This window comes from Ranitomeya imitator, chromosome 2 (assembly GCF_032444005.1).
Source record: "Ranitomeya imitator isolate aRanImi1 chromosome 2, aRanImi1.pri, whole genome shotgun sequence".
In the NCBI taxonomy this organism is placed as follows: domain Eukaryota; kingdom Metazoa; phylum Chordata; class Amphibia; order Anura; family Dendrobatidae; genus Ranitomeya; species Ranitomeya imitator.
In genome coordinates, this window is record NC_091283.1 from 614,879,447 (window position 1) to 614,904,354 (window position 24,908).

Consider the following 24,908-nt stretch of genomic DNA (forward strand, 5'->3'; position numbering starts at 1 on the left):
GGATGCACAGATGGGCCATAATCATAGCAGTGCTGTGCTTAACATATGTGTCCACTGACCCTGAAAGCCGAAGGCAGTGTTTTCACATAGGGTGCACTACACAAGTCTTTCGCCTTTGTCGTGACAGTGTGTCGGTGAGTGAATGATAGAGTGTATCAGTGATTAGGCAACTGTCAGAGGAGAAGTGATTGAAAGCTACATTACAATCCGTAAGCTATACTCTGCATTAGCTATGCCCTAGAAGCAGTCAATTCCAGTACTGATGTTATAGATAGTGAAATAAAAAAAGGGCCAACATAAAAAGCCAAGTGTAAGAAAACGTACGTGAATAAATAAAAAGAAATCATTTCTTTTTTTTTCTGACTTCTGATCACGTCCAAGTTATCGGAATTTCACAGAATTACTGCACAATGCCAGCCGTATCAGTGAAAGTTCTCCTAATCCACTGCCTTTCTGAAAGCACTCCATGTACAACTCAATGCACTTAGATCCCCTTTGGCAATGACGCTCGGTAGAAATAACTAAAAACTCTAATACCCCACTCATCCTAAATCTTGGAACCAATCCAACTATGTGGTGTTCGTTAATCCAATCTGTTTTTTTTAAGCACAACTCCCCCCCTTCAACCCAACTTATACAATTCCTGGGAGTTGTAGTCTAATTTCTACCATGGAGACCCTACAATTGTGGTCGTCTCCTGGGGGGGCTGGATAAATTATTCACATCATCCATTGCATTTTGGTTATACACCTGAATCTCCGCCATGGGTAAGACAATAAATTCGCCTGAATATTGGAGTTAAAAAAAAGCAAATCGACAAATATATGTCTAATACAAGGGACGGATTGTATAATCATAGAGATATGTACGGACTGTAGATCTCCATCTTTCCATAACTTATGTAATCCACAGCATCAATTAGGTATGGATCTTCTTATCTCTCTGTAGACTAAGGTTAATTATTGTGTCTCCTACTGTCTAGATTTTTCCACATATTCACAACTAAATACCTTAATAGCACAAGGCACAGTCTATGTAGGTTGCCCAGAAAATGCACTTTGGCGATTCCCCAGAAATCGGAGGCTCGGAATCTGATCAGATCCTGTTCTCACCCACTTGACAAGCGTAAGGGCTGTAGAAAACGGTATCGGAAACAGAACATATAGAAAGGAGCGTGCCCATACCTGACATGCAAACGATGAAATTTGCTTGAAGGAAAAAAAACACCTCCCAAACAATTTCCATTCTACGATTTTCATACCACCTGCATCACTCGGAGGAACGATCAATACAACACTTCCCAATGGATCAGCGACGGTCCCTCTGTGCCTGAAGGGATTTTCCAAATATGTTTACACATGTCCCAAATAAAAAAAAATTAAAAAATCCAGCCAAGGATCTTAACTTGATTCCGTTCTCCCCATGAAAGCCAAAAGGAAATGGTAATAAGAGGAAACAACGCACAAGACAATAGAAAAAAAAGAGAAAAAAGCCAATAAAGGTAATCTCCGGAGCCAGATCTTCTCCGAGCGAGGCGGTAAAATACGGCTAAATTACTAGTTGACCAGCGAGATCATTATCCGTGTAGTCGTTCCCCAAGGGTGGACAGTAAGCTCTTAGTTTATCCGCACAATGTAGTTCCCACAGACATCCTGGAATAGTTTTATTCTTCCTGCAGTAAAAAGAGAAATAATATGGAGGGAAGAGAAAGGCAAATAGTAAAGGAATATCCCAGGAGCAGCAGTGTGATGCTATGTGACTGACTGCTGCAGAGTATTGAAAGCTTTCTCATTTCTGGAGACTGTCTCTCCACGCTGGGGCGGCAGGGGGCGCTCCGACACCACTCACTGCTCGGACCCGGGCAGCGCGCAGCGCCCGCGCCATCCTCGACACTTCAGGTGCTCTGCATGTCCGCCCCATGCTATATACCACAGCGGAGCACAAATAATGGCTGCAGGACACTGAGCACACGGACTATGGCAGCCGGGGCACTCCCCCCAGTACTGTGGGGTAGTTAGGGGCTGCACGGGGTGAAGGAAGGTCCTGTCTCTAATGCCAGCTCTTCTGCATGCAATGAAAGGCACAGAACTTACCCGAGGTGCTGGCTGCTGCTTCCCCCTATGCCCACACTGCTGGGGGGGGGGGCTACTGGTGAGGCTGGCAGGGCAGTGTGCTCCACATTCCCGCTCAGCAGGGACACTCGCCGCTCATGCTGGCTGTCACCACCGTCAGAGGCTGCGCTGTGCTCTGCTGCCGCTGGGGGGCGCCGCCGGTCACTACTGGAGCAGGGCAACCCTAAGGCCAGTGCTCTGCTGGCAACTTGCAACGGGACGAGGCGACTGGCTCTGCAGCTGGGTAACAGGCTCTGCAGCTGGGTAACGGGCTCTGCAGCTGGGTAACGGGCTCTGCAGCTGGGTAACGGGCTCTGCAGCTGGGTAAAAAGCTCTGCAGCTGGGTAACAGGCTCTGCAGCTGGGTAACAGGCTCTGCAGCTGGGTAACAGGCTCTGCAGCTGGGTAACGGGCTCTGCAGCTGGGTAAAAAGCTCTGCAGCTGGGTAACAAGCTCTGCAGCTGGGTAACAGGCTCTGCAGCTGGGTAACAGGCTCTGCAACTGGGTGAAAAGCTCTGCAACTGTGTAACAGGCTCTGCAGCTGGGTAACATGCTCTGCAGCTGGGTAACAGGCTCTGCAGCTGGGTAACAGGCTCTGCAACTGGGTGAAAAGCTCTGCAACTGGGTAACAGGCTCTGCAGCTGGGTAACAGGCTCTGCAGCCGGGTAACAGGCTCTGCACTCTAAGTCATCTATGCTGAGATGCGCTGTCATGTAACTACTGCACCTAGGATCAATACTCTCATGCCACGGACTCCACTGCTGCTGCTAAAATGCTATGCACTGGAGTGTATGCCTATACCATGTACTTCACCCTCTGCTGCTAAAATGCTCTGCACTGGAGTGTATGCCTATACCATGTACTTCACCCTCTGCTGCTAAAATGCTCTGCACTGTACTTGGTGTCATTCATACACTGCTGCTAAAATGCTCTGCACTGTACTTAGTGTTTATACCCTGTCATTCGTATACTGCTTTGCATCAGTGCTGAGATTATGATATACTGTGGGTCATGTACTGCTGCTAAAATGCTCTGCGCTGTTCTCGCTCTGCAGCTGCTGCCATCATTTTCCGTTCTGTTGCTGAAACATTCTGCGCTGAGCTCTTCCATATCTGTGCTGCTATACACTTCATCTACATGCAGTGCACTGCTCTGCACCTGCAGCTAAATGCTCTGCACTTCAGGCTACCTGTGCGGTTCTGCCTGCTGTGCGTGCGGCTCTACACTACAAGGCTGCTCGCTGTTCATTAACAACTCCTGTGCCAGACTAGAGTGTGAGCTGCTGATCATTTACAGAAATGTTCTGCAGGTCTCTACACCTAGACGGCTATACACTGCACTTCATCTCCAGGGAGCAAAATGCTCTGCAGTTTTATTGTGTTCTGTTGCATACTTCATCTGTGCTGCTCTGTGGTTACTTTCATGATTTACACTGCACTTTATCTTTGCTGATCTGCACTAAACATTATTCTGCTGTGTATTTACTACATAGCTGGATTATGTAACACATAAAGGCAGTGAAAGTAATCTGCTCTGCGCTCACCTATTCCGGGGCTTACTCATGAGCACAGTCACTAACATGCTCCGCACTGTACATCATCTCCACTGCTCTCTCCAGTCACTACCGTGCTCCGCACTGTACATCATCTCCACTGCTCTCTCCAGTCACTACCGTGCTCCGCACTGTACATCATCTCCACTGCTCTCTCCAGTCACTACCGTGCTCCGCACTGTACATCATCTCCACTGCTCTCTCCAGTCACTACCGTGCTCCGCATTGTACATCATCTCCACTGCTCTCTCCAGTCACTACCGTGCTCTGCACTGTACGTCATCTCCACTGCTCTCTCCAGTCACTACCGTGCTCCGCACTGTACGTCATCTCCACTGCTCTCTCCAGTCACTACCGTGCTCCGCACTGTACGTCATCTACACCGCTCTCTACAGTCACTACCGTGCTCTGCCCTGTACATCATCTCCACTGCTCTCTCCAGTCACTAACATGCTCTGCACTGTACATCATCTCCACTGCTCTTCTCCAGTCACTAACATGCTCCGCACTGTACATCATCTACACCGCTCTCTACAGTCACTACTGTGCTCTGCACTGTACATCATCTCCACTGCTCTCTCCAGTCACTAACGTGCTCCGCACTGTACGTCATCTCCACTGCTCTCTCCAGTCACTAACGTGCTCTGCACTGTACATCATCTCCACTGCTCTCTCCAGTCACTACCGTGCTCCGCACTGTACGTCATCTCCACTGCTCTCTCCAGTCACTACCGTGCTCCGCACTGTACATCATCTCCACTGCTCTCTCCAGTCACTACCGTGCTCCGAACTGTACATCATCTCCACTGCTCTCTCCAGTCACTACCGTGCTCCGCACTGTACGTCATCTCCACTGCTCTCTCCAGTCACTACCGTGCTCCGCACTGTACGTCATCTACACCGCTCTCTACAGTCACTACCGTGCTCTGCACTGTACATCATCTCCACTGCTCTCTCCAGTCACTAACATGCTCTGCACTGTACATCATCTCCACTGCTCTCTCCATTCACTACCGTGCTCCGCACTGTACGTCATCTACACTGCTCTCTCCAGTCACTAACATGCTCTGCACTGTACATCATCTCCACTGCTCTCTCCAGTCACTACCGTGCTCCGCACTGTACGTCATCTACACTGCTCTCTCCAGTCACTACCGTGCTCCGCACTGTACATCATCTCCACTGCTCTCTCCAGTCACTACCGTGCTCCACACTGTACGTCATCTACACCGCTCTCTCCAGTCACTACCGTGTTCTCCACTGTACATCATCTCCACTGCTCTCTCCAGTCACTACCGTGCTCCGCACTGTACATCATCTCCACTGCTCTCTCCAGTCACTACCGTGCTCCACACTGTACGTCATCTACACCGCTCTCTCCAGTCACTAACATGCTCTGCACTGTGCTTCATCTCCACTGCTCTCTCCAGTCACTACCGTGCTCCGCACTGTACATCATCTCCACTACTCTCTCCAGTCACTACCGTGCTCCACACTGTACGTCATCTACACTGCTCTCTCCAGTCACTACCGTGCTCTCCACTGTACATCATCTCCACTGCTCTCTCCAGTCACTACCGTGCTCCGCACTGTACATCATCTCCACTACTCTCTCCAGTCACTACCGTGCTCCACACTGTACGTCATCTACACTGCTCTCTCCAGTCACTACCGTGCTCTCCACTGTACATCATCTCCACTGCTCTCTCCAGTCACTACCGTGCTCCGCACTGTACATCATATCCACTGCTCTCTCCAGTCACTACCGTGCTCTGCACTGTACGTCATCTCCACTGCTCTTCTCCAGTCACTACCGTGCTCCGCACTGTACGTCATCTCCACTGCTCTCTCCATTCACTACCGTGCTCCGCACTGTACGTCATCTCCACTGCTCTTCTCCAGTCACTAACATGCTCCGCACTGTACGTCATCTACACCGCTCTCTACAGTCACTACCGTGCTCTGCACTGTACATCATCTCCACTGCTCTCTCCAGTCACTAACGTGCTCCGCACTGTACGTCATCTCCACTGCTCTCTCCAGTCACTACCGTGCTCCGCACTGTACATCATCTCCACTGCTCTCTACAGTCACTGCCGTGCTCTGCACTGTATGTCATCTCCACTGCTCTCTCCAGTCACTAACATGCTCTGCACTGTACATCATCTCCACTGCTCTCTCCAGTCACTAACGTGCTCCGCACTGTACATCATCTCCACTGCTCTCTCCAGTCACTACCGTGCTCCGCACTGTACATCATCTCCACTGCTCTCTCCAGTCACTACCGTGCTCCGCACTGTACGTCATCTCCACTGCTCTCTCCAGTCACTACCGTGCTCCGCACTGTACGTCATCTCCACTGCTCTCTCCAGTCACTACCGTGCTCCGCACTGTACGTCATCTACACCGCTCTCTACAGTCACTACCGTGCTCTGCACTGTACATCATCTCCACTGCTCTCTCCAGTCACTAACATGCTCTGCACTGTACATCATCTCCACTGCTCTCTCCATTCACTACTGTGCTCCGCACTGTACGTCATCTCCACTGCTCTTCTCCAGTCACTAACATGCTCCGCACTGTACGTCATCTACACCGCTCTCTACAGTCACTTCCGTGCTCTGCACTGTACATCATCTCCACTGCTCTCTCCAGTCACTAACGTGCTCCGCACTGTACGTCATCTCCACTACTCTCTCCAGTCACTAACATGCTCTGCACTGTACATCATCTTCACTGCTCTCTCCAGTCACTAACGTGCTCCGCACTGTACGTCATCTACACTGTTCTCTCCAGTCACTAACATGCTCTGCACTGTACATCATCTCCACTGCTCTCTCCAGTCACTACCATGCTCCGCACTGTACGTCATCTCCACTGCTCTCTCCAGTCACTACCGTGCTCCGCACTGTACATCATCTCCACTGCTCTCTCCAGTCACTACCGTGCTCCGCACTGTACATCATCTCCACTGCTCTCTCCAGTCACTACCGTGCTCCGCACTGTACGTCATCTCCACTGCTCTCTCCAGTCACTACCGTGCTCCGCACTGTACGTCATCTCCACTGCTCTCTCCAGTCACTACCGTGCTCCGCACTGTACGTCATCTACACCGCTCTCTACAGTCACTACCGTGCTCTGCCCTGTACATCATCTCCACTGCTCTCTCCAGTCACTAACATGCTCTGCACTGTACATCATCTCCACTGCTCTTCTCCAGTCACTAACATGCTCCGCACTGTACATCATCTACACCGCTCTCTACAGTCACTACTGTGCTCTGCACTGTACATCATCTCCACTGCTCTCTCCAGTCACTAACGTGCTCCGCACTGTACGTCATCTCCACTGCTCTCTCCAGTCACTAACGTGCTCTGCACTGTACATCATCTCCACTGCTCTCTCCAGTCACTAACGTGCTCCGCACTGTACGTCATCTCCACTGCTCTCTCCAGTCACTAACATGCTCTGCACTGTACATCATCTCCACTGCTCTCTCCAGTCACTACCGTGCTCCGCACTGTACGTCATCTCCACTGCTCTCTCCAGTCACTACCGTGCTCCGCACTGTACATCATCTCCACTTCTCTCTCCAGTCACTACCGTGCTCCGCACTGTACATCATCTCCACTGCTCTCTCCAGTCACTACCGTGCTCCGCACTGTACATCATCTCCACTGCTCTCTCCAGTCACTACCGTGCTCCGCACTGTACGTCATCTCCACTGCTCTCTCCAGTCACTACCGTGCTCCGCACTGTACATCATCTCCACTGCTCTCTCCAGTCACTACCGTGCTCCGCACTGTACGTCATCTACACCGCTCTCTACAGTCACTACCGTGCTCTGCACTGTACATCATCTCCACTGCTCTCTCCAGTCACTAACATGCTCTGCACTGTACATCATCTCCACTGCTCTCTCCATTCACTACCGTGCTCCGCACTGTACGTCATCTACACTGCTCTCTCCAGTCACTAACATGCTCTGCACTGTACATCATCTCCACTGCTCTCTCCAGTCACTACCGTGCTCCGCACTGTACGTCATCTACACTGCTCTCTCCAGTCACTACCGTGCTCCGCACTGTACATCATCTACACTGCTCTCTCCAGTCACTAACGTGCTCCGCACTGTATGTCATCTACACCACTCTCTAGTCACTACCGTGCTCCGCACTGTACATCATCTCCACTGCTCTCTACAGTCACGACCATGTTCCGCACTGTACGTCATCTACACCGCTCTCTCCAGTCACTACCGTGTTCCGCACTGTACGTCACCTACACTGCTCTCTCCAGTCACTAACGTGCTCCGCACTGTACGTCATCTCCACTGCTCTCTCCAGTCACTACCGTGCTCCGCACTGTACGTCATCTCCACTGCTCTCTCCAGTCACTAGCGTGCTCCGCACTGTACGTCATCTCCACTGCTCTCTCCAGTCACTACCGTGCTCCGCACTGTACGTCATCTCCACTGCTCTCTCCAGTCACTACCGTGCTCCGCACTGTACGTCATCTACACCGCTCTCTACAGTCACTACCATGCTCCGCACTGTACGTCATCTACACCGCTCTCTACAGTCACTACCGTGCTCTGCACTGTACATAATCTCCACTGCTCTCTCCAGTTACTAACGTGCTCTGCACTGTACGTCATCTCCACTGCTCTCTCCAGTCACTAACGTGCTCCGCACTGTACATCATCTACTCTGCTCTCTCCAGTCACTAACGTGCTCCGCACTGTATGTCATCTACACCACTCTCTAGTCACTACCGTGCTCCGCACTGTACATCATCTCCACTGCTCTCTACAGTCACTACCATGTTCCGCACTGTACGTCATCTACACCGCTCTCTCCAGTCACTACCGTGTTCCGCACTGTACGTCACTTACACTGCTCTCTCCAGTCACTAACGTGCTCCGCACTGTACATCATCTCCACTGCTCTCTCCAGTCAATACCGTGCTCCGCACTGTACGTCATCTCCACTGCTCTCTCCAGTCACTACCGTGCTCCGCACTGTACGTCATCTACACCGCTCTCTCCAGTCACTACCGTGCTCCGCACTGTACATCATCTCCACTGCTCTCTACAGTCACTACCATGTTCCGCACTGTACGTCACCTACACTGCTCTCTCCAGTCACTAACGTGCTCTGCACTGTACGTCATCTCCACTGCTCTCTCCAGTCACTACCGTGCTCCGCACTGTACATCATCTCCACTGCTCTCTTCAGTCACTACCGTGCTCCGCACTGTATGTCATCTCCACTGCTCTCTCCAGTCACTACCGTGTTCTGCACTGTACGTTCTCTCCACTGCTCTCTCCAGTCACTACCGTGTTCTGCACTGTACGTCATCTCACTGCTCTCTCCAGTCACTACCGTGCTCCGCACTGTATGTCATCTCCACTGCTCTCTCCAGTCACTACCGTGTTCCGCACTGTACGTCACCTACACTGCTCTCTACAGTCACTACCGTGTTCCGCACTGTACATCACCTACACTGTTCTCTCCAGTCACTAATGTGCTCCGCACTGTACGTCATCTCCACTGCTCTCTCCAGTCACTAACATGCTCCGCACTGTACGTCATCTCCACTGCTCTCTCCAGTCACTACCGTGCTCCGCACTGTACATCATCTCCACTGCTCTCTACAGTCATTACAGTGTTCCGCACTGTACGTCATATCCACTGCTCTCTCCAGTCACTAACGTGCTCCGCACTGTATGTCATCTCCACTGCTCTCTCCAGTCACTACCGTGTTCCGCACTGTACGTCACCTACACTGCTCTCTACAGTCACTACCGTGTTCCGCACTGTACGTCATCTCCACTGCTCTCTCCAGTCACTAACATGCTCCGCACTGTACGTCATCTCCACTGCTCTCTCCAGTCACTACCGTGCTCCGCACTGTACATCATCTCCACTGCTCTCTACAGTCATTACAGTGTTCCGCACTGTACGTCATATCCACTGCTCTCTCCAGTCACTAACGTGCTCCGCACTGTACATCATCTACACTGCTCTCTACAGTCACTACAGTGTTCCGCACTGTATGTCATATCCACTGCTCTCTCCAGTCACTAACGTGCTCTGCACTGTACGTCATCTCCACTGCTCTCTACAGTCACTACAGTGTTCCGCACTGTACGTCATCTCCACTGCTCTCTCCAGTCACTACCGTGCTCCGCACTGTACATCATCTCCACTGCTCTCTACAGTCACTACCATGTTCCGCACTGTACGTCATCTACACTGTTCTCTCCAGTCACTCTGGAGTGCCCCCAGACGCAGGGCCGCGGGTTACTCGGTACCGGTCCTCTCTGTCTCGGTGCTGGGGATGTCACGGTGGCTGGACCCGGTCCATGACCCTGCCAAGGGGCGTCCAATGAAAGGGGTGATGAAAGTTAGTCAAGGGTTCGTGACGCCACCTGTGGTCTTCGGTCAGGGTGACCAACGCTGCTTGGGGGTCCGCTGGGGTGATGGAATGGCAGCTAGATGGTATACCTTCCAACAGGTGAAGTAGATCCCCAGGGCTTCCCAGTAGTGTAGGTGGCGATGATGTGAGGCGCAGTTAATAACGAGGACACAGGGTTGCAGTCTCTTTACCTTTTACTGAAGACTTCGGGATCCTCAATCCAGAGCACTGCTAACAGGGCTGGCTGAGTCCGGCTGGTCCGAAGGCACATCCAGAGTTCCCTTTGCAGGTGGAAATCAGTGCCTACCAACTAGCGCCTGTGTGTTGTAGTCCTTCCCTGCTGAGCATTCGGGATAGTCTTCACAACTTTCGTATTCGTTCTTTCTCTTCTCCGTCCCCCAAGTTTATCTGGATAGGACGCACCTGTATGACGGGTAGGCTCGGAGCTATTCTGGGACCCCAGAGACGCCCCTCTCCAACTTTGCCCCCTATGTTTGCTTAGGTGATGTAAGGTAGACAGCCAACCTAAAATCAACTGTCCTGCCGCTGTTTGAAGCAATGCTTGAAGTCTGTTACTTCCTCGGCATTCCGGCCACCGGCTACGCGCCTCGGTAGGATGTTGCTGATCTCGGGGTACGACTCCTACTGGTTATCTCCTTGTGCTGCGATTTCGTTTCTCACTTCTCCACAATATCCTTCGCCTAGTGTCCTTCCTTAGGATGCCGCCGCAAGGTAGTGCAGGCGCGGCTCCGTACAATCTGTCCTTTCTGCTAGGTACCTGCCAGGAACCCACCCCTGACAGGTACTCCCTGGAGCTCTCCCAGGCTGTGTTCTCTCATCACTTCCGATCCAACCCCCAGTTTTACCAGAGTGTGAGGAGTGGCCTAATACATAGAGCCTTTTGCTCCCTCTGGTGGCCGGAGTGTGAAGTGTAATGTGTGACTGTGATACCTGGTCAGGTGAACTCTTTTAGTGCAATCAGACATAACATCACTCCCCTTAGTGGCACAGCGACATTACTGCAACGACCATGACTCTGGGGCGCTGCAACTACCGTGCTCCGCACTGTACATCATCTCCACTGCTCTCTCCAGTCACTACCGTGCTCCGCACTGTATGTCATCTCCACTGCTCTCTCCAGTCACTACCGTGTTCCGCACTGTACGTCACCTACACTGCTCTCTACAGTCACTACCGTGTTCCGCACTGTACATCACCTACACTGCTCTTTCCAGTCACTAATGTGCTCCGAACCGTACGTCATCTCCACTGCTCTCTCCAGTCACTAACATGCTCCGCACTGTACGTCATCTCCACTGCTCTCTCCAGTCACTACCGTGCTCTGCACTGTACATCATCTCCACTGCTCTCTCCAGTCACTACCGTGCTCCGCACTGTACATCATCTCCACTGCTCTCTCCAGTCACTACCGTGCTCCGCATTGTACATCATCTCCACTGCTCTCTCCAGTCACTACCGTGCTCTGCACTGTACGTCATCTCCACTGCTCTCTCCAGTCACTACCGTGCTCCGCACTGTACGTCATCTCCACTGCTCTCTCCAGTCACTACCGTGCTCCGCACTGTACGTCATCTACACCGCTCTCTACAGTCACTACCGTGCTCTGCCCTGTACATCATCTCCACTGCTCTCTCCAGTCACTAACATGCTCTGCACTGTACATCATCTCCACTGCTCTTCTCCAGTCACTAACATGCTCCGCACTGTACATCATCTACACCGCTCTCTACAGTCACTACTGTGCTCTGCACTGTACATCATCTCCACTGCTCTCTCCAGTCACTAACGTGCTCCGCACTGTACGTCATCTCCACTGCTCTCTCCAGTCACTAACGTGCTCTGCACTGTACATCATCTCCACTGCTCTCTCCAGTCACTACCGTGCTCCGCACTGTACGTCATCTCCACTGCTCTCTCCAGTCACTACCGTGCTCCGCACTGTACATCATCTCCACTGCTCTCTCCAGTCACTACCGTGCTCCGAACTGTACATCATCTCCACTGCTCTCTCCAGTCACTACCGTGCTCCGCACTGTACGTCATCTCCACTGCTCTCTCCAGTCACTACCGTGCTCCGCACTGTACGTCATCTACACCGCTCTCTACAGTCACTACCGTGCTCTGCACTGTACATCATCTCCACTGCTCTCTCCAGTCACTAACATGCTCTGCACTGTACATCATCTCCACTGCTCTCTCCATTCACTACCGTGCTCCGCACTGTACGTCATCTACACTGCTCTCTCCAGTCACTAACATGCTCTGCACTGTACATCATCTCCACTGCTCTCTCCAGTCACTACCGTGCTCCGCACTGTACGTCATCTACACTGCTCTCTCCAGTCACTACCGTGCTCCGCACTGTACATCATCTCCACTGCTCTCTCCAGTCACTACCGTGCTCCACACTGTACGTCATCTACACCGCTCTCTCCAGTCACTACCGTGTTCTCCACTGTACATCATCTCCACTGCTCTCTCCAGTCACTACCGTGCTCCGCACTGTACATCATCTCCACTGCTCTCTCCAGTCACTACCGTGCTCCACACTGTACGTCATCTACACCGCTCTCTCCAGTCACTAACATGCTCTGCACTGTGCTTCATCTCCACTGCTCTCTCCAGTCACTACCGTGCTCCGCACTGTACATCATCTCCACTACTCTCTCCAGTCACTACCGTGCTCCACACTGTACGTCATCTACACTGCTCTCTCCAGTCACTACCGTGCTCTCCACTGTACATCATCTCCACTGCTCTCTCCAGTCACTACCGTGCTCCGCACTGTACATCATCTCCACTACTCTCTCCAGTCACTACCGTGCTCCACACTGTACGTCATCTACACTGCTCTCTCCAGTCACTACCGTGCTCTCCACTGTACATCATCTCCACTGCTCTCTCCAGTCACTACCGTGCTCCGCACTGTACATCATATCCACTGCTCTCTCCAGTCACTACCGTGCTCTGCACTGTACGTCATCTCCACTGCTCTTCTCCAGTCACTACCGTGCTCCGCACTGTACGTCATCTCCACTGCTCTCTCCATTCACTACCGTGCTCCGCACTGTACGTCATCTCCACTGCTCTTCTCCAGTCACTAACATGCTCCGCACTGTACGTCATCTACACCGCTCTCTACAGTCACTACCGTGCTCTGCACTGTACATCATCTCCACTGCTCTCTCCAGTCACTAACGTGCTCCGCACTGTACGTCATCTCCACTGCTCTCTCCAGTCACTACCGTGCTCCGCACTGTACATCATCTCCACTGCTCTCTACAGTCACTGCCGTGCTCTGCACTGTATGTCATCTCCACTGCTCTCTCCAGTCACTAACGTGCTCCGCACTGTACATCATCTCCACTGCTCTCTCCAGTCACTACCGTGCTCCGCACTGTACATCATCTCCACTGCTCTCTCCAGTCACTACCGTGCTCCGCACTGTACGTCATCTCCACTGCTCTCTCCAGTCACTACCGTGCTCCGCACTGTACGTCATCTCCACTGCTCTCTCCAGTCACTACCGTGCTCCGCACTGTACGTCATCTACACCGCTCTCTACAGTCACTACCGTGCTCTGCACTGTACATCATCTCCACTGCTCTCTCCAGTCACTAACATGCTCTGCACTGTACATCATCTCCACTGCTCTCTCCATTCACTACTGTGCTCCGCACTGTACGTCATCTCCACTGCTCTTCTCCAGTCACTAACATGCTCCGCACTGTACGTCATCTACACCGCTCTCTACAGTCACTTCCGTGCTCTGCACTGTACATCATCTCCACTGCTCTCTCCAGTCACTAACGTGCTCCGCACTGTACGTCATCTCCACTACTCTCTCCAGTCACTAACATGCTCTGCACTGTACATCATCTTCACTGCTCTCTCCAGTCACTAACGTGCTCCGCACTGTACGTCATCTACACTGTTCTCTCCAGTCACTAACATGCTCTGCACTGTACATCATCTCCACTGCTCTCTCCAGTCACTACCATGCTCCGCACTGTACGTCATCTCCACTGCTCTCTCCAGTCACTACCGTGCTCCGCACTGTACATCATCTCCACTGCTCTCTCCAGTCACTACCGTGCTCCGCACTGTACATCATCTCCACTGCTCTCTCCAGTCACTACCGTGCTCCGCACTGTACGTCATCTCCACTGCTCTCTCCAGTCACTACCGTGCTCCGCACTGTACGTCATCTCCACTGCTCTCTCCAGTCACTACCGTGCTCCGCACTGTACGTCATCTACACCGCTCTCTACAGTCACTACCGTGCTCTGCCCTGTACATCATCTCCACTGCTCTCTCCAGTCACTAACATGCTCTGCACTGTACATCATCTCCACTGCTCTTCTCCAGTCACTAACATGCTCCGCACTGTACATCATCTACACCGCTCTCTACAGTCACTACTGTGCTCTGCACTGTACATCATCTCCACTGCTCTCTCCAGTCACTAACGTGCTCCGCACTGTACGTCATCTCCACTGCTCTCTCCAGTCACTAACGTGCTCTGCACTGTACATCATCTCCACTGCTCTCTCCAGTCACTAACGTGCTCCGCACTGTACGTCATCTCCACTGCTCTCTCCAGTCACTAACATGCTCTGCACTGTACATCATCTCCACTGCTCTCTCCAGTCACTACCGTGCTCCGCACTGTACGTCATCTCCACTGCTCTCTCCAGTCACTACCGTGCTCCGCACTGTACATCATCTCCACTTCTCTCTCCAGTCACTACCGTGCTCCGCACTGTACATCATCTCCACTGCTCTCTCCAGTCACTACCGTGCTCCGCACTGTACATCATCTCCACTGCTCTCTCCAGTCACTACCGTGCTCCGCACTGTACGTCATCTCCACTGCTCTCTCCAGTCACTACCGTGCTCCGCACTGTACATCATCTCCACTGCTCTCTCCAGTCACTACCGTGCTCCGCACTGTACGTCATCTACACCGCTCTCTACAGTCACTACCGTGCTCTGCACTGTACATCATCTCCACTGCTCTCTCCAGTCACTAACATGCTCTGCACTGTACATCATCTCCACTGCTCTCTCCATTCACTACCGTGCTCCGCACTGTACGTCATCTACACTGCTCTCTCCAGTCACTAACATGCTCTGCACTGTACATCATCTCCACTGCTCTCTCCAGTCACTACCGTGCTCCGCACTGTACGTCATCTACACTGCTCTCTCCAGTCACTACCGTGCTCCGCACTGTACATCATCTACACTGCTCTCTCCAGTCACTAACGTGCTCCGCACTGTATGTCATCTACACCACTCTCTAGTCACTACCGTGCTCCGCACTGTACATCATCTCCACTGCTCTCTACAGTCACGACCATGTTCCGCACTGTACGTCATCTACACCGCTCTCTCCAGTCACTACCGTGTTCCGCACTGTACGTCACCTACACTGCTCTCTCCAGTCACTAACGTGCTCCGCACTGTACGTCATCTCCACTGCTCTCTCCAGTCACTACCGTGCTCCGCACTGTACGTCATCTCCACTGCTCTCTCCAGTCACTAGCGTGCTCCGCACTGTACGTCATCTCCACTGCTCTCTCCAGTCACTACCGTGCTCCGCACTGTACGTCATCTCCACTGCTCTCTCCAGTCACTACCGTGCTCCGCACTGTACGTCATCTACACCGCTCTCTACAGTCACTACCATGCTCCGCACTGTACGTCATCTACACCGCTCTCTACAGTCACTACCGTGCTCTGCACTGTACATAATCTCCACTGCTCTCTCCAGTTACTAACGTGCTCTGCACTGTACGTCATCTCCACTGCTCTCTCCAGTCACTAACGTGCTCCGCACTGTACATCATCTACTCTGCTCTCTCCAGTCACTAACGTGCTCCGCACTGTATGTCATCTACACCACTCTCTAGTCACTACCGTGCTCCGCACTGTACATCATCTCCACTGCTCTCTACAGTCACTACCATGTTCCGCACTGTACGTCATCTACACCGCTCTCTCCAGTCACTACCGTGTTCCGCACTGTACGTCACTTACACTGCTCTCTCCAGTCACTAACGTGCTCCGCACTGTACATCATCTCCACTGCTCTCTCCAGTCAATACCGTGCTCCGCACTGTACGTCATCTCCACTGCTCTCTCCAGTCACTACCGTGCTCCGCACTGTACGTCATCTACACCGCTCTCTCCAGTCACTACCGTGCTCCGCACTGTACATCATCTCCACTGCTCTCTACAGTCACTACCATGTTCCGCACTGTACGTCACCTACACTGCTCTCTCCAGTCACTAACGTGCTCTGCACTGTACGTCATCTCCACTGCTCTCTCCAGTCACTACCGTGCTCCGCACTGTACATCATCTCCACTGCTCTCTTCAGTCACTACCGTGCTCCGCACTGTATGTCATCTCCACTGCTCTCTCCAGTCACTACCGTGTTCTGCACTGTACGTTCTCTCCACTGCTCTCTCCAGTCACTACCGTGTTCTGCACTGTACGTCATCTCACTGCTCTCTCCAGTCACTACCGTGCTCCGCACTGTATGTCATCTCCACTGCTCTCTCCAGTCACTACCGTGTTCCGCACTGTACGTCACCTACACTGCTCTCTACAGTCACTACCGTGTTCCGCACTGTACATCACCTACACTGTTCTCTCCAGTCACTAATGTGCTCCGCACTGTACGTCATCTCCACTGCTCTCTCCAGTCACTAACATGCTCCGCACTGTACGTCATCTCCACTGCTCTCTCCAGTCACTACCGTGCTCCGCACTGTACATCATCTCCACTGCTCTCTACAGTCATTACAGTGTTCCGCACTGTACGTCATATCCACTGCTCTCTCCAGTCACTAACGTGCTCCGCACTGTATGTCATCTCCACTGCTCTCTCCAGTCACTACCGTGTTCCGCACTGTACGTCACCTACACTGCTCTCTACAGTCACTACCGTGTTCCGCACTGTACGTCATCTCCACTGCTCTCTCCAGTCACTAACATGCTCCGCACTGTACGTCATCTCCACTGCTCTCTCCAGTCACTACCGTGCTCCGCACTGTACATCATCTCCACTGCTCTCTACAGTCATTACAGTGTTCCGCACTGTACGTCATATCCACTGCTCTCTCCAGTCACTAACGTGCTCCGCACTGTACATCATCTACACTGCTCTCTACAGTCACTACAGTGTTCCGCACTGTATGTCATATCCACTGCTCTCTCCAGTCACTAACGTGCTCTGCACTGTACGTCATCTCCACTGCTCTCTACAGTCACTACAGTGTTCCGCACTGTACGTCATCTCCACTGCTCTCTCCAGTCACTACCGTGCTCCGCACTGTACATCATCTCCACTGCTCTCTACAGTCACTACCATGTTCCGCACTGTACGTCATCTACACTGTTCTCTCCAGTCACTCTGGAGTGCCCCCAGACGCAGGGCCGCGGGTTACTCGGTACCGGTCCTCTCTGTCTCGGTGCTGGGGATGTCACGGTGGCTGGACCCGGTCCATGACCCTGCCAAGGGGCGTCCAATGAAAGGGGTGATGAAAGTTAGTCAAGGGTTCGTGACGCCACCTGTGGTCTTCGGTCAGGGTGACCAACGCTGCTTGGGGGTCCGCTGGGGTGATGGAATGGCAGCTAGATGGTATACCTTCCAACAGGTGAAGTAGATCCCCAGGGCTTCCCAGTAGTGTAGGTGGCGATGATGTGAGGCGCAGTTAATAACGAGGACACAGGGTTGCAGTCTCTTTACCTTTTACTGAAGACTTCGGGATCCTCAATCCAGAGCACTGCTAACAGGGCTGGCTGAGTCCGGCTGGTCCGAAGGCACATCCAGAGTTCCCTTTGCAGGTGGAAATCAGTGCCTACCAACTAGCGCCTGTGTGTTGTAGTCCTTCCCTGCTGAGCATTCGGGATAGTCTTCACAACTTTCGTATTCGTTCTTTCTCTTCTCCGTCCCCCAAGTTTATCTGGATAGGACGCACCTGTATGACGGGTAGGCTCGGAGCTATTCTGGGACCCCAGAGACGCCCCTCTCCAACTTTGCCCCCTATGTTTGCTTAGGTGATGTAAGGTAGACAGCCAACCTAAAATCAACTGTCCTGCCGCTGTTTGAAGCAATGCTTGAAGTCTGTTACTTCCTCGGCATTCCGGCCACCGGCTACGCGCCTCGGTAGGATGTTGCTGATCTCGGGGTACGACTCCTACTGGTTATCTCCTTGTGCTGCGATTTCGTTTCTCACTTCTCCACAATATCCTTCGCCTAGTGTCCTTCCTTAGGATGCCGCCGCAAGGTAGTGCAGGCGCGGCTCCGTACAATCTGTCCTTTCTGCTAGGTACCTGCCAGGAACCCACCCCTGACAGGTACTCCCTGGAGCTCTCCCAGGCTGTGTTCTCTCATCACTTCCGATCCAACCCCCAGTTTTACCAGAGTGTGAGGAGTGGCCTAATACATAGAGCCTTTTGCTCCCTCTGGTGGCCGGAGTGTGAAGTGTAATGTGTGACTGTGATACCTGGTCAGGTGAACTCTTTTAGTGCAATCAGACATAACATCACTCCCCTTAGTGGCACAGCGACATTACTGCAACGACCATGACTCTGGGGCGCTGCAACTACCGTGCTCCGCACTGTACATCATCTCCACTGCTCTCTCCAGTCACTACCGTGCTCCGCACTGTATGTCATCTCCACTGCTCTCTCCAGTCACTACCGTGTTCCGCACTGTACGTCACCTACACTGCTCTCTACAGTCACTACCGTGTTCCGCACTGTACATCACCTACACTGCTCTTTCCAGTCACTAATGTGCTCCGAACCGTACGTCATCTCCACTGCTCTCTCCAGTCACTAACATGCTCCGCACTGTACGTCATCTCCACTGCTCTCTCCAGTCACTACCGTGCTCCGCACTGTACATCATCTCCACTGCTCTCTACAGTCACTACAGTGTTCCGCACTGTACGTCATCTCCACTGCTCTCTCTAGTCACTACCGAGCTCCGCACTGTACATCATCTCCACTGCTCTCTACAGTCACTACAGTGTTCCGCACTGTACGTCATCTCCACTGCTCTCCAGTCACTAACGTGCTCCGCACTGTACGTCATCTCCACTGCTCTCTCCAGTCACTACCGTGCTCCGCACTGTACATCATCTCCACTGCTCTCTACAGTCACTACAGTGTTCCGCACTGTACGTCATCTCCACTGCTCTCTCTAGTCACTACCGTGCTCCGCACTGTACATCATCTCCACTGCTCTCTACAGTCACTACAGTGTTCCGCACTGTACGTCATCTCCACTGCTCTCTCCAGTCACTAACATGCTCCGCACTGTACATCATCTCCACTGCTCTCTACAGTCACTACAGTGTTCCGCACTGTACGTAATCTCCACTGCTCTCTCCAGTCACTACCGTGCTCCGCACTGTACGTCATCTCCACTGCTCTCTCTAGTCACTACCGTGCTCCGCACTGTACATCATCTCCACTGCTCTCTACAGTCACTACAGTGTTCCGCACTGTACGTCATCTCCACTGCTCTCTCCAGTCACTAACATGCTCCGCACTGTACGTAATCTACACTGCTCTCTCCAGTCACTATGGAGTGCCCCCAGACGCAGGGCCGCGGGTTACTCGGTACCGGTCCTCACTGTCTCGGTGCTGGGGATGTCACGGTGGCTGGATCCGGTCCATGACCCTGCTAAGGGGCGTCCAATGAAAGGGGTGATGAAAGTTAGTCAAGGGTTCGTGACGCCACCTGTGGTCTTCGGTCAGGGTGACCAATGCTGCTTGGGGGTCCGCTGGGGTGATGGAATGGCAGCTAGATGGTATACCTTCCAACAGGTGAAGTATATCCCCAGGGCTTCCCAGTAGTGTAGGTGGCGATGATGTGAGGCGCAGTTAATAACGAGGACACAGGGTTGCAGTCTCTTTACCTTTTACTGAAGACTTCGGGATCCTCAATCCAGAGCACTGCTAACAGGGCTGGCTGAGTCCGGCTGGTCCGAAGGCACATCCAGAGTTCCCTTTGCAGGTGGAAATCAGTGCCTACCAACTAGCGCCTGTGTGTTGTAGTCCTTCCCTGCTGAGCATTCGGGATAGTCCTCACAACTTTCGTATTCGTTCTTTCTCTTCTCCGTCCCCCAAGTTTATCTGGATAGGACGCACCTGTATGACGGGTAGGCTCGGAGCTATTCTGGGACCCTAGAGACGCCCCTCTCCAAATTTGCCCCCTATGTTTGCTTAGGTGATGTAAGGTAGACAGCCAACCTAAAATCAACTGTCCTGCCGCTGTTTGAAGCAATGCTTGAAGTCTGTTACTTCCTCGGCATTCCGGCCACCGGCTACGCGCCTCGGTAGGATGTTGCCGATCTCGGGGCACGACTCCTACTGGTTATCTCCTTGTGCTGCGATTTCGTTTCTCACTTCTCCACAATATCCTTCGCCTAGTGTCCTTCCTTAGGATGCCGCCGCAAGGTAGTGCAGGCGCGGCTCCGTACAATCTGTCCTTTCTGCTAGGTACCTGCCAGGAACCCACCCCTGACAGGTCCTCCCTGGAGCTCTCCCAGGCTGCGTTCTCTCATCACTTCCGATCCAACCCCCAGTTTTACCAGAGTGTGAGGAGTGGCCTAATACATAGTGCCTTTTGCTCCCCCTGGTGGCCGGAGTGTGAAGTGTAATGTGTGACTGTGATACCTGGTCAGGTGAACTCTTTTAGTGCAATCAGACATAACATCACTCCCCTTAGTGGCACAGCGACATTACTGCAACGACCAGGACTCTGGGGCGCTGCAACTACCGTGCTCCGCACTGTACGTCATCTCCACTGCTCTCTGCAGTCACTACCGTGCTCTGCACTGTACGTCATCTCCACTGCTCTCTCCAGTCACTACCGTGTTCCACACTGTACGTCATCTACACTGCTCTCTACAGTCACTAACGTGCTCTGCACTGTACGTCATCTCCACTGCTCTCTCCAGTCACTAACATGCTCCGCACTGTACATCATCTACACTGCTCTCTCCAGTCACTACCGTGCTCCGCACTGTGCGTCATCTCCACTGCTCTCTCCAGTCACTAACATGCTCTGCACTGTACATCATCTCCACTGCTCTCTCCAGTCACTACCATGTTCCGCACTGTACATCATCTACACCGCTCTCTCCAGTCACTACCGTGCTCCGCACTGTACGTCATCTGTTGTGAATTCTGTGGCAGAGCTCCCTCTTGTGGTCACAAGTGGTACTTCGGCTGATTCTCTCTGTGAGCTTCCGTTGGTGGAGGAAAGTGGTACTGCGGCTTCTGAGTTTCCTTCCTCAGTTGATATGGTGAAGTCCTTAGGTGCTGCTCTATTTAACTCCACCTAGTGCTTTGATCCTGGCCTCCAGTCAATGTTCTAGTATTGGACCTGTCTCCTCCTGGATCGTTCCTGTGGCCTGCTGCTCTGCATAGCTAAGTTATTCTTTGCTGTTTTTTGCTGTTTTTTTCTGTCCAGCTTGTCTATTTGTTTTTTCCTGCTTGCTGGAAGCTCTGGGACGCAGAGGGTGTACCTCTGTGCCGTTAGTTCGGTACGGAGTGTCTTTTTGCCCCCTTTGCGTGGTTTTTGTAGGGTTTTGTGTTGACCGCAAAGTTACCTTTCCTATCCTCGCTCTGTTCAGAAAGTTGGGCCTCGCTTTGCTAAATCTATTTCATCTCTACGTGTGTCTTTTCATCTTAACTCACAGTCATTATATGTGGGGGCTGCCTTTTCCTTTGGGGATATTTCTCTGAGGCAAGGTAGGCTTATTTTCTATCTTCAGGCTAGCTAGTTTCTCCGGCCGTGCCGAGTTGCATAGGAAGCGTTAGGCGCAATCCACGGCTGCCTTTAGTGTGGTTGGAGAGGATTAGGGATTGCGGTCAACAGAGTTCCCAAGTCTCAGAGCTCGTTCTTGTTTTTTTGGGGTTATTGCCAGGTCACTGTATGTGCGCTGACCTCTATGTCCATTGTGGTACTGAATTACCTTTCATAACAGTACTGGAGGCCAAAAGTACTAATGATTCTCAATAGAGGGAAAAAAGAAGTTCTGAGACCATTTTTTTTTTCTTTGCACTGTGTTTTGCCTTTTTTTTCCCCTAGACATTTGGGTGGTTCAGGACACAGGTGTGGACATGGATATTCAGGGTCTGTGCTCTTCATTGGATAATCTCGTTATAAATGTACAAAAGATTCAAGATTTGGTGGTTCAGAAGCCTATGTTAGAACCAAGAATTCCTATTCCTGATTTGTTTTATGGTGATAGAGCCAAGTTTGTGAATTTCAAAAATAATTGCAAACTGTTTCTGGCCTTGAAACCTCGCTCCTCTGGTGATCCAATTCAACAAGTGAGAATTGTTATTTCTTTTTTGCGTGGCGAACCTCAGGACTGGGCATTTTCCCTTGCGCCAGGGGATCCTGCATTAAGTAATATTGATGCGTTTTTCCTGGCGCTCGGATTGCTGTACGATGAGCCTAATTCAGTGGATCAGGCAGAGAAGAATTTGCTGGCTCTGTGTCAGGGTCAGGATGAGATAGAGGTATATTGTCAGAAATTTAGAAAGTGGTCTGTACTCACTCAGTGGAATGAATGTGCGCTCGCGGCTATTTTCAGAAGAGGTCTCTCTGAAACCCTTAAGGATGTCATGGTGGGATTTCCTATGCCTGCTGGTCTGAATGAGTCTATGTCTTTGGCCATTCAGATCGGTCGACGCTTGCGTGAGTGTAAATCTGTGCACCATTTGGCGGTATTATCTGAGTATAAACCTGAGCCTATGCAGTGCGATAGGACTTTGACCAGAGTTGAACGGCAAGAACACAGACGTCAGAATGGGCTGTGTTTCTACTGTGGTGATTCCACTCATGCTATCTTTGATTGTCCTAAGCGCACTAAGCGGTTCGCTAGGTCTGCCACCATTGGTACGGTACAGTCAAAATTTCTTCTGTCCGTTACCTTGATCTGCTCTTTGTCATCGTATTCTGTCATGGCATTTGTGGACTCAGGCGCTGCTCTGAATTTGATGGACTTGGAGTATGCTAGGCGTTGTGGGTTTTTCTTGGAGCCCTTGCAGTGTCCTATTCCATTGAGAGGAATTGATGCTACGCCTTTGGCCAAGAATAAGCCTCAGTACTGGACCCAGCTGACCATGTGCATGGCTCCTGCACATCAGGAGGTTATTCGCTTTCTGGTGTTGCATAATCTGCATGATGTGGTCGTGTTGGGGTTGCCATGGCTACAAGTCCATAATCCAGTATTAGATTGGAAATCCATGTCTGTGTCCAGCTGGGGTTGTCAGGGGGTACATGGTGATGTCCCATTTCTGACTATTTCGTCATCCACCCCTTCTGAGGTTTCTGAGTTCTTGTCTGAATACCGGGATTTATTTGATGAGCCCAAGTCCGATATCCTACCTCCGCATAGGGATTGTGATTGTGCTATCGATTTGATTCCTGGTAGTAAATTCCCAAAAGGTCGACTGTTTAATTTATCTGTGCCTGAGCACGCCGCTATGCGGAGTTATGTGAAGGAGTCTTTGGAGAAGGGGCATATTCGCCCGTCATCGTCACCATTAAGAGCAGGGTTCTTTTTTGTAGCCAAGAAGGATGGTTCACTGAGACCTTGTATAGATTACCGCCTTCTAAATAAGATCACGGTTAAATTTCAGTACCCCTTGCCATTATTATCTGATTTGTTTGCTCGCATTAAGGGGGCTAGTTGGTTCACCAAGATAGATCTTCGTGGTGCGTATAATCTTGTGCGTATTAAGCGAGGCGATGAGTGGAAAACTGCATTTAATACGCCCGAGGGCCATTTTGAGTATCTAGTAATGCCATTCGGACTTACCAATGCTCCATCAGTGTTTCAGTCCTTTATGCATGACATCTTCCGAGAGTACCTGGATAAATTCCTGATTGTGTACTTAGATGACATTTTGATCTTCTCGGATGATTGGGAGTCTCACGTGAAGCAGGTCAGAACGGTGTTTCAGGTCCTGCGTGCTAATTCTTTGTTTGTGAAGGGATCAAAGTGTCTCTTTGGTGTCCAGAAGGTTTCATTTTTGGGGTTCATCTTTTCCCCTTCTACTATCGAGATGGACCCTGTTAAGGTCCAAGCCATCCATAATTGGACTCAGCCGACATCTCTGAAAAGTCTGCAAAAGTTCCTGGGCTTTGCTAATTTTTATCGTCGCTTCATCTGCAATTTTTCTAGTATTGCTAAACCATTGACCGATTTGACCAAGAAAGGTGCTGATGTGGTCAATTGGTCTTCTGCTGCTGTGGAAGCTTTTCAAGAGTTGAAGCGTCGTTTTTCTTCTGCCCCTGTGTTGTCAACCAGATGTTTCGCTTCCGTTCCAGGTCGAGGTTGATGCTTCTGAGATTGGAGCAGGGGCTTTTTTGTCGCAGAGAAGTTCTGATTGCTCGGTGATGAAACCATGCGCCTTCTTTTCCAGGAAGTTTTCGCCTGCTGAGCGAAATTATGATATGGGCAATCGAGAGTTGCTGGCCATGAAGTGGGCATTCGAGGAGTGGCGTCATTGGCTTGAAGGAGCTAAGCATCGCGTGGTGGTATTGACTGATCATAAGAACTTGACTTATCTCGAGTCCGCCAAGCGGTTGAATCCTAGACAAGCTCGTTGGTCGTTGTTTTTTGCCCGTTTTGACTTTGTGATTTCATATCTTCCGGGCTCTAAAAATGTGAAGGCGGATGCTCTGTCTAGGAGTTTTGTGCCCGACTCTCCGGGTGTATCTGAGCCGGCGGGTATCCTCAAAGAGGGAGTAATTGTGTC

At 51.6% G+C, this 24,908-nt stretch overlaps 1 protein-coding gene across 2 annotated transcripts in view; it reads right to left on the minus strand.

The window, feature by feature from the left end:
* Nucleotides 1-2,230, minus strand: part of CA10 (carbonic anhydrase 10) — a 471,816-nt gene extending 469,586 nt beyond the window's left edge. Inside the window, exons 1-2 of one of the 2 annotated variants that reach the window (XM_069752501.1) lie at nt 2,094-2,230; nt 1,185-1,672 (exon numbers count right to left, since the gene is read on the minus strand). In XM_069752501.1, coding sequence (XP_069608602.1) covers nt 1,185-1,245 — 61 coding nt within the window. In that variant the 5' untranslated portion in view covers nt 1,246-1,672; nt 2,094-2,230. Of the gene's footprint in view, nt 1-1,184; nt 2,073-2,093 lie in introns of those variants that run through there. The other variant, XM_069752500.1, reaches the window with a different exon arrangement.
* Nucleotides 2,231-24,908: the final 22,678 nt, after the last annotated feature.